Here is a 10,420-nt window from a genome sequence, read left to right on the forward strand (position 1 = left end):
GGAGGATCAATTTTTCCTGCAACGAAGGCGTTCAAACAATTGATAACGGAGGCTGCGATATCTAAATTTTCTTTTGACTGTTTAGTAAAGAAAGCTATCATCTCATTTTTCGTAGTGGAGGCGGAAGCAGCAGTGGAGACATTTCCAGCATTTGTAGTGGAAGTGGGAGCAACTGGAGGAGCAGCTTGATTAGAGGACCCTGAGCAGTAAACATTTGCTGAAGTGGGAGCAGTCTTAGTAGATGTGGCATTGCGAAACATTTGAAAACCTCCTTGAGACAACAGAGCTGTGTTATTGTTGTTTGATGAAGTGGGAGCAACGGAAAAACCTGCGGCTAACATGTTGTTTTTGTAGTTGGTTTCTCTTTGTTTATCATCTAGTTCACAAGCTTTGATATGAGAGATCATCTCTGACAGGCTGCATCTCGCGAGGTCTTCAGTTTTCTTGATCATAGCGACATGATGATCCCAACTCTTTGGCAATGCATTAAGAAGCTGTCTATTGGTAGATGCATTTGATGTATGAATTTCTTCCATTTGCATTTGTGTCACTAACTTCACAAACCTCTAAATTTGATTGTCTACAGTTTCACCATAAATATGGTTGAAGTTGTTGAAATTTTGTCGCAGCAGATTTCTTCGACTCTCCTTCATATCTTCATTTCCTTCATAGACGTCGATCAATGATTCCCACAGTTCTTTGGCAGATTTGCAGGTGCGAAATCCAATAGCAATGTCAGGACCCAAACCCATGGTTAAGTATGAAAGTGCTCGGTCATCTTCTTCAACTATAAGCAGATCATCTTCGGTATATTGATCTCTAGGTTTCTTTACCTTAACACCTGGTTCAGTGGAACTTTCCATCATAATCTCCCTTGGACCCCTTAAGATGCTTCGCCACAGTTTATAATCTTTGACCTTCAAGTGCTGTTCAAAGCGCCACTTCCACTCGGGAAAATCATTTGCATCAGTCAACCTTGGAATGCGTGTTGTGGTTCCAAGCTTTGAATCCAGTTCTTGTTGGTTGTTAAGGGCAGCCAATTCAACGTTATTTGTTGTCATAATTAATTAATCAATTAATTATTAAAAAAGGTCCAAAAGTGTTAACAGTTCAAGTCCAGGTCCAAGTAATGTTGCAAAGTGACGTTGCGAGTCGAGACCACAATTGCGAGTCGAGACTAAGAATCAGACAACTCGAGAACGAAGTTAGTTACGAGTCGAGACTAAATCCACACAAGCCGAGACAGCGATGGTTGCGAGTCGAGACTGGAACAGAACAAATCGAGACTGTTGATGGTTGCGAGTCGAGACTGGAGCAGTACAAGTCGAGACAGTTAACGGTTGCGAGTCGAGACTGGAACAGTACAAGCCGAGACTGCTAATGGTTGCGAGTCGAAACCTGCAAAACAGATATGAGATAAACACTGTTGACTCGTAATCCCTGATTTTCAGCACTTTTCAAAAATTCAAAGATATCGTAATCTTTGAATTTTCTTTGATCACCAACTCCCGAGAAATCAGCTAACAATATTCTGAAATCACACAAACTAAAATCAGTGATATCTTTCAATGATTTACACGGAGAACAGTTTGAATGTTTGATAATTTTCACTGCAAAACAAACACCAAAACCGGATTAGTAGCAACTGATGTTCTTGAATCCGATTGATATCAAAACCGAACCAAGAATGGTTTCTTGGCTCTGATACCAATTGTAAAACCCGTTTAGGATCCTTCAATGATATCAATCTTAACTTGTGAAGGTGCGGAATACAATCACAAGTTGATTCAAGAACAAATAACTAAACAATAATATGATTAAAACACAAACCAGAGATCTTGCATTCAAAGCTAAACGATGACTGATACAAGACTCTTAACTGGATTCGGCTCCCTTGTGTCGCAACCAACAAACCAACGAACAACCTCAACCAAGAGGTTGAGGTTTGTTTAAATACAAAACAACTGGGCTAAACCCTAGGCCCATTGCGACATATAGTAAACTAACCCAACCCTTACAAAATCGGCCCAATCAAGTAAACTAAACAAATACGTAAACAACCCTGAAACTATGTAAACCTACATGTATAAACCTTCAGGTTCCAACAATACCAAAACCGATGTGTGATCAATTTTCTGATCGCCATATTTAGATTTTTACTGCAAATAAATCAATGCTCTTGGAAAACTGTTAGGTATGACAGTTTTCATGCATTTACAATTCCGTAATTTATTCAAAAATTGTATTTTAAAGTAAAGGTGTCATATACTATTATTATACCTAGTTCCCGGGTTATATACTTCAAATGAAATGTTGGAAATTGGATAATTTCCAGTAGGGATTTTGGTGATACACGTTTGACGCTCCCCATCCTCGAGGAATGACATTTTGGTGCTAAAATTGCAGCATTAACAGGTTGTGCATCATAAACTGTAAACTTGGTCCCAATAAAATTGTATCTGTCATAACAAAACATATGATTTTTCAATAAAAGATTACTGCTAAAACAAACTAATTCATTCAGTCATTTATAACTAACTTGCCTCAACTTTCCTACGTAACCACTATTGCCTTTTGATATATCATCAGCATTTAGGGAAATTATATAATCTGTGCAGATAATGCCCCAAAACCTCTTTGCAGCAAAAAGGAATTTCCCATCACCATTTGAAGCTGCCAAATGGGCATATTGCTAACTGTTAAGTAATTTTACCATATGAACAAAAAGATCTCAACTTGTTGCTTAAAAACAATAACAATCATCATTTTAAAATGGTTACCTTCGGTCAAATTGAGGTAGAGGTTATACGTTTGAGCGTTGCGATTCCTCTTTATAAAACATTGTGTTAGTGATCCCACTGAACCAGGCTGTAAACGTAAGCAAGTTTGACAAATAAATAAGTCATAAATATTTAAACTATTCCATAAATGATGGTTTAAAATCCATTATTGCCGGCTCAATATAAGGAAAACAATAAAAGCGAAATGCAGATGTTTGCTTTTTAAATACTACCAAATTCGTAAATTACAGAAAACAAACTATCAAGCATCAGCTATACACATACCGATCAAGTCAAATTGGTAAGTTTACCAAATACCCTAACCTAATAATTAAGACGATTAATCGTTTCGCTTCACAACTGAAAACACCACATTAACAGTCTTTACCAATCTTCCCATTCATGAAGATTTACCAAAAATACAATATATGAAGAATCATCGTATCTGAATGAAATGAGATTCAGAAACGGGTTTCCCAAGATTAGATTAACCAAAGCAACAGCAGATCTGAAGATGAAATGCTCTTAGTTAGGGTTTTTAACTTGAAACGGGTTATTAAATATGCGAATTTGGTGATGGAAGGGAAAATTTAGTGTTTGGAAGATGAACAAACTTTGAATCACAAAAACCATCGATTTGTCATATTTGATTACCATTTAAGATAGAATGAAGCCAATGGTGGAGAATGTAGATGAGATCTATGTGAAACAATAAAAAAGACTAAAATGACTAAAACACTGTGAATCGTAACTATAATCATACTGATAACAATCAGACATGGATTACATTATAGATCGAAAAAACTTACCAAAACCACAAACCCTAGCTTCTCAAACCCCTAAACTTCCTTAAATCTCCACTGTTTCATGTTATAAAACCAGAAAACAATCAGAATCAAACGCTCAATCTCGTAAACATGTTCATCGAACATATTACACGAACAGATTTTTCGAATTAAGACGTTGATGATGGAAGTCTGATGATGAATCAGGGACGAACGACATTGAAATTGATTAGGGTTGAGAGACTACGGAAGAAAAGAATGACAAGTTTCACACATTAGGGTTTTTTAGTTCCTTATATACCCGGGTCAATCCATGTGGGTTTGGATACAATACACGGATCCCGTGTAGCAACATCACATTTCTCTAATTTTCCCGCCAAAAAGTTTGTGAGGTTGCACAATGTAGTGACACGTGTCCCACACTTTGTTTGTTTATTATATATATAGATTTTGTGTGCAAATTAAAAGATAAAATGCCAGTTACAGCCCGTGGACGTAAGTCTCACATCGAGACCGAACCACATAAAATCCCTTTATGTATCCCTAATATTTAGGGTTTGAATTCCACTTTATGTATCCCTAATATTTTTGGTTCTTCATAATTCACTTCTTGCATTTACCTCAAAACAATTCTGCATGAACAATTAATTCTACATTACACCATTCGGCTTTGGGTTTTTAACCATCCTACTTTCATCGTTGGACCATCCAAATGTGTATATGAATTGAATAAAAATAATAATTGTGTGTGATCAAAGTAGTGAATTGAATCAAGCATTCATGTGAGAGATCAAAGTGATAAAATTCCCTAATATGAGCTAATGAGATATGTGCACGTACCATTTGTTGTGGTAGCTTAAATTTATTCATTTACTAGGCTGAAGAAGTCGTTAGAAGCTATTAGACCGGTCAGACGTTAGAAGCTATCAGGTGGGTCAGACGGGGAGTACTCAGACTTGGTAAATTATAAGGATTTTTTTTTTTGAAAATTTTATACATGTTAAAATATCACAAATTTACTAATATTTATAACAAAATACGTAAATATCCAAGTATTCAACTTTCAGTTTCCACACATCTTAACTCATTGCATGATACTCGTTAACAAGAATACAAACTCACAAGTTATTTATTATAAATCTCATTGGTGGCGGATCCAATATTTTTGTCCAGTAAATTTACAGGTTTTAGATGCTCTAATTTTATAAAACCATGCATAAAAATTTTCAGGTCGGTTCGACAAGTCAGGTCAGGTCGGGAAATTGTTTAATTCCATTTCAACAAAATAACATCACTAATTCAAGTTTCAACAAATTAACATCACTAATTATCTAATTCAAGTTCACATAATCATGTTTTGATGAATTATTGAGTTATAAAAGAATAGGAGATATATAGACAACTACCTAGGACTGCAAATGAACAAAACGTTCGGCGAATAGTTCGTGAACCGTTCGGTGGGAAGTTTGTTTGTGTTTGTTCGTTCATTAAATAAACGAACACGAAACAAGAATTTTTTTTTGTTTAGTTAAATAAACGAACATGAACAGAGCCCGCGTTCGTTCATTTATATTCGTGAACATTCGGTCACGTGTTGGTTTGTGTTTGATAGTTGATTAGTGTATTTAGTTTCTATATTCTATTTAAATACTTCAAAATTATATATTTTGTTTATGAACGTTTGTTTGTGTTCTTTTGTTTCCATTTGTGTTTATGAACATTAGTTTGTGTAACAACTCTCGATAAAGCCATAACAACTCGAAACCGAAACTCCAAGAATGCACGACGAGAATCAGCACGAAAAACGAAAGAGCCCTGCCTTCAACCATGTCGCGCTACGCGACGGTGTTAACTATTCTTGGTCGTGTGACGCGACACTCCAGTAACCTCCTAAGGACACCTAGCACCACGTGGCGTGCGTACCTGATAACTCATGAAGCCTAAGCCTAGCCCAATCTCGTCGGGCTACGCGAAGCGGAGTGAAGAAATTGGTCGCGCGACGCGACCTGGTGGATCTCCGGCTATAAAAGGACGTATATTCAGCATTCTGAACTGCTCAACTTACATTTTCTTTCTTTCTCTCTCGCTCTGGACTGCTCTGATACTACTCCGAAACCCTGAAACTCTGCCCATTATCAGAGTAATAACTCGAATCACTGGTACGGTACTTTGTCCGATCGATTGAAATCGAGCCAACGGATATTTAAGTGCTGCCTGAATAAGGATATACTTTGTCATTCGTTGTGGGTTTTGATCTCGTGATTATTGTTAAGCTGAATTGAGTTAATACACTAATACGTGTGCGTTGTGTGTTTAATTAGGAATACAAGCATTAAACCAGAAGGCTAGTACCAAACCCTAAATCTGCAAGTGAGTCATTCTCTTTTTATTAAATGCTTTCAAAACCCTAAATGTTTTCCAATTGATACTTATATTACAGTGATTAAGTCTTTGTATTCTTACTGGGAAACTACTATTAGTATGTGGGGTTTTGTATACATTACTTGGTAATCTTCACTATTGGACAATGGGTTAGCCAATGAGTGATATGACCATAGTCACAGGAACTGTCACCGAGCGACAAATATTGTTTTAAAATAGTTTCTTTACTATTGGACAATGAGTTAGCCAATAGTAGTTTGGTAAGATAAACAAATGTAAAAACTCTAAATGTTGTAATTATAAGAATATGCTTTGTACAAATGAATGAACTCATCAGTATTTCCTGCTGATCAAATGTTTTTAAACATGTTTCAGGTAACTTACTATGAAAGTAAAAGAACATGTATGAAGCACTGAAAGCTTAAATAAAGTGGCTATGTCACCAGATTAAAGAAAGGAAATTATGTTTTGTCAAAATAGGATCTATCCCTATAAAAACATTTGTTTGGAATATGAGTTTTATCCCAGTTGTTTAATAATAAGACTTCGGTGTTTTATAAACTCTGTGAATTTAATAAATATTGGTACCACCAGACTTTTCACGACTCCCGCCCAGGGTGGGGTTGGGGCTTGTGACAGAAGTGGTATGAGAGCCGCTGGTTTAAGCTATTTAGCTGTTATTTCTGTGAATGTAAATTTAATATATATATATATCACATAATCAAGAAATTCATGCTAATAATAAAAATCCTTTCGATAAAAGTGCCATAGAAAATATAATAGCTCAGGGAATAGCACAATGCTGAGAAATATATAACACAACGTCGAGAAAAAAAATACAAAATGAGTCGCAAATAAATAAAAGACATAATGTTAAATAAAAAGGCACAAGAGTACTCAAGACACAATTATCTAAACAAAAATTCTAAAATCTACAAGCTAAAAAACTAAAAGCGAAAACCTAAAATCTCATATCGTAGAGTTTGATGAGTTGAATTCATCGTCGCTTGAATGAATTCAATCGGAGATTATTTAATACCCTTCCTATGACTTTCTAATAGTGAGAGATTGTGTATTTAAACTTTAGCCCAACTGGGGCACTCCACGGGTAGGCGTCTTCGGCTTTGAACCCGGGCCAGCACACTGTCGCCAACCCCGCGGTTAGGCTTAGCGGGTTCAGCTAGCTAGCACGGGTACCCGCATGAGGATTGTGTGGTTCGATGCTTTTCTGACCATTGGACCCATATTTGACCGTTTACGCCTATTAAAAAAAATAATTCAAATTTAAATAATTTATTAACTTTCTCTATTTAACCAACTTATTCACAAAACTCTCTTAATTTTATATTTCCATATACCAAAACCTCTCTAATTTATATTCCAATCTTCAAAAATCTCATCTGAAAATGGCAAGGATCCCATGGACCAAAGAGGAAGACATCACGTTGACAATGTCTTATGTCACAATCCATCATGAACACTCATTCCCTAGTGGAAGGGCTACTTTTTGTAATCAGGTGTTCCACCAATTTTGTATCCACGTTGGTGAGACCACTCAAACTGTGGATCAAGTAGACTCACGTTTCACATTTGTCAGTTTCAAGTGTTCAAGATTCCATAGAAGGTTCTTGAATGTGGAAAATCCCCACAACGACCTCTCGGAAGCGGAAATCATTTAAGTGACCCTTGTGAACTACAAACACCCTACAGCGAGTACTTTGAGCATGTTTCGTCGTGACAAATTGTTAAGAACTATGTTTAAGTTTTATGTTTTAATTTTATGTAATATTTTAGGTTTTATGTCATGTAATGTTTTAAGTATTTTGTTTTATTTTAATGTAAGGTTTTCAGTTTTCGGTTTTATTTTTATGTAATGTTAAGTTTTAATATTAATGAAATTTAATTTTGAGACTTTATGTAAATTAAAAAAACAACTAAAAAATAAAGTTTATGACATGGATAGGCGTCGCAAGTACTTACTAATTAATGGGTACTTTGAGCTAAATTTGACGTGACGGGTGATGGTTAGTTGAGGTTAAGGTACTTACCAGGGGTGCTAAACGGGTCGTGTTCACGGGTTGGCGGGTTCAACCCGACCCGAACCCGAAAATTTTAGACGAACCCGAACCCGAAAATCGTTTCACACATATGAACCCGAACCTGACCCGAATATTCACAGGTTGACCCGAACCCGACCTGTTCAACCCGATTTTTTTTATTTTCTTTTTCATCATATTAATATATTAAAATTAACATCTATTACAACAAAAAAACACAAATTAGATAATAATATTACATTAAAATCATAAAATCTTATATCAATTTCTATTTTTAAGTTATAAGTATAGCATAAATTCATAAAATACACAGCAAATTAATTTGTTAACATAAAACGTATTGTAAAAAATATAATATTATAAAAATGGGTTAAACGGGTCAACCCATCAACCCGACCGGGTTAACCCGAACCTGACCCGTTTAGCTAAACGGGTTGGCAGGTTCAACCTGAAACTGAACCGAACCCGGTTAGACTAAACCCAAACCTGCAAATTTCATGTTAAGGGTGAAGGGGGTGCTCACCTAATAGGTGAGTCCCCTCTCTTACGCCCAACCAATCCCCGTGTGCCACGTCAAGTCCCCTCTTAAACTCCCCTAACACCCCAATTTGATGGCGCCACTCCCCTCTTAGGTGAATTGGTTTTTTTTTTTTTTTTTTAAAAAAAAAAAAAAAAGGAAATCATTGATTGGACAAGCCCCTTCTCTCTCCTCCCTCTCTCTTCGGTGAGCCACCACCGTTCCTCTCTCCTCTCTCTACTCACCGCGTCGATGGCAGCCCCCCCTAATCGGTGAAGGGGGTCCCCGAATTCACTCACCGACTGCACCCCGTGCAGCCTAAGTTCACATCGTGTTTTCAGGTCGTGTCAAAAATTCATACCCCTAGTACTTACCCATTAATGCTCTTTTCTCCCTACTGGGTGAAATTTGACAATAATAGATTTGTTTTGTAAAGTAATAATTATCCACCTAAGGAAATGCGTGACGGATATATGTCTATGTCAAATTCTGGAAATAAGATAAAATATACATAGCGTTATGATATTTCGGGTCTTTAGAAGTTATTTTTTCCTATTTATCATTATACATTTAGGCACAATTTTTTTTAAAGATATGATATAATTAATTACTGTTATTATGAAACTGATTTTTGATTTAAAAAAAGACACTGTAACAAATTTCATTAACTTCCTCACGTTTATTAAAAGTTTGTGTTTGTTTCATTTATATTTATTGCAAAAGGAAAATAATCACACCTATTATAAAAGTAGGAAGCAATAATCTGAAATATTACTAAATTACCACTATCTCAAAATATTTAAAATTCCTTGAAAATCATGTCACTCAACTTTATTTATAATAATATTCTGTTCAAACTAAAATTTAAAATCCAGAACACTAGCCAACATCAAACGTGTACAATATACATTACAACTAGTACATTATTCTCACACATGTCAATTTCAACTCTAAGAAAGTAACTAGTTGGTTTTATAAATAGACCATTGACATTACATGTATGAAAGAAATCAAATTTCATCTTTGATCAAACACTTCTTCACTATGAAGGTCCATCTCCTCTTATTTCTCTCACTTCATCTCCTTCAAACTCCATTCATAGCCATGGGAGATAGAAGGTTGATTGAAACCACATGCAAAGCCACACCCTCATACAATTTATGCATGTCAACTCTCTTGACAAACCCTAAGAGCTCAAATGGTGATATTAGTGACTTGGGGCTCATCATGGTTGGTGCAACCAAGGCTAAGGCGACTCGAGCCATACAACAAATCAAGTCTATTTATAAGTCTCGTCCAGAGCTGAGACATGCTCTGAACGAGTGCGCTCAGATGTATGTCGCTGTGGTGAGGGCAGATGTGCCCTCAGCCATACAAGCGTTGGATGGTGGTCAACCAAAGTTTGCGGAGGACGGGATGGCTGACACCGCGGTTGAGGCTCAAGCTTGTGAACGGAGCTTTAGCGACCGCGGTCAGAAGTCACCCTTAACAAAAATGAATAAGGATATTGAAAATGTTGCTAACGTTGCTAGAGCTATTATTAGGATGTTATTATGAGTTTTGGGTGTGTTTATGTATCCCGTTAAATTTAGTATGTGTTTTAACGGCATGATTAGTATGTGTTATAATGAAACTTGTACTTAGCATAAATTAGTTTTTTTTTTAAATAAATAAAAAAAGTAGAGCATACAAGTATAATGTATGAACAAAAACGGCCCACAATATTTTTTGTCCTCTGTGACCCTTTTTCGTTGATGATAAAAAACTTTGAGAAAAGATGCATGCTGTACACTCCATTCAATTATATGTGTATGCTTTTAAAAGTAATATTTATCTGTAATAAAATATATAATATATATGTATATAGGGAGGGTTAGGGTAAAATGAAAACTTATACGA

At 36.0% G+C, this 10,420-nt stretch overlaps 1 protein-coding gene across 1 annotated transcript; it reads left to right on the forward strand.

The window, feature by feature from the left end:
• The first annotated feature begins 9,514 nt into the window (after positions 1 to 9,514).
• Positions 9,515 to 10,219, forward strand: LOC110897940 (cell wall / vacuolar inhibitor of fructosidase 1). Its single transcript, XM_022144672.2, has one exon. The coding sequence runs from the start codon at positions 9,518 to 9,520 to the stop codon at positions 10,076 to 10,078; it is 561 nt and encodes a 186-aa protein (XP_022000364.1). The 5' UTR covers positions 9,515 to 9,517; the 3' UTR covers positions 10,079 to 10,219.
• The last annotated feature ends 201 nt before the right edge of the window (positions 10,220 to 10,420 follow it).

This window comes from Helianthus annuus, chromosome 13, assembly GCF_002127325.2.
Source record: "Helianthus annuus cultivar XRQ/B chromosome 13, HanXRQr2.0-SUNRISE, whole genome shotgun sequence".
NCBI lineage: Eukaryota > Viridiplantae > Streptophyta > Magnoliopsida > Asterales > Asteraceae > Helianthus > Helianthus annuus.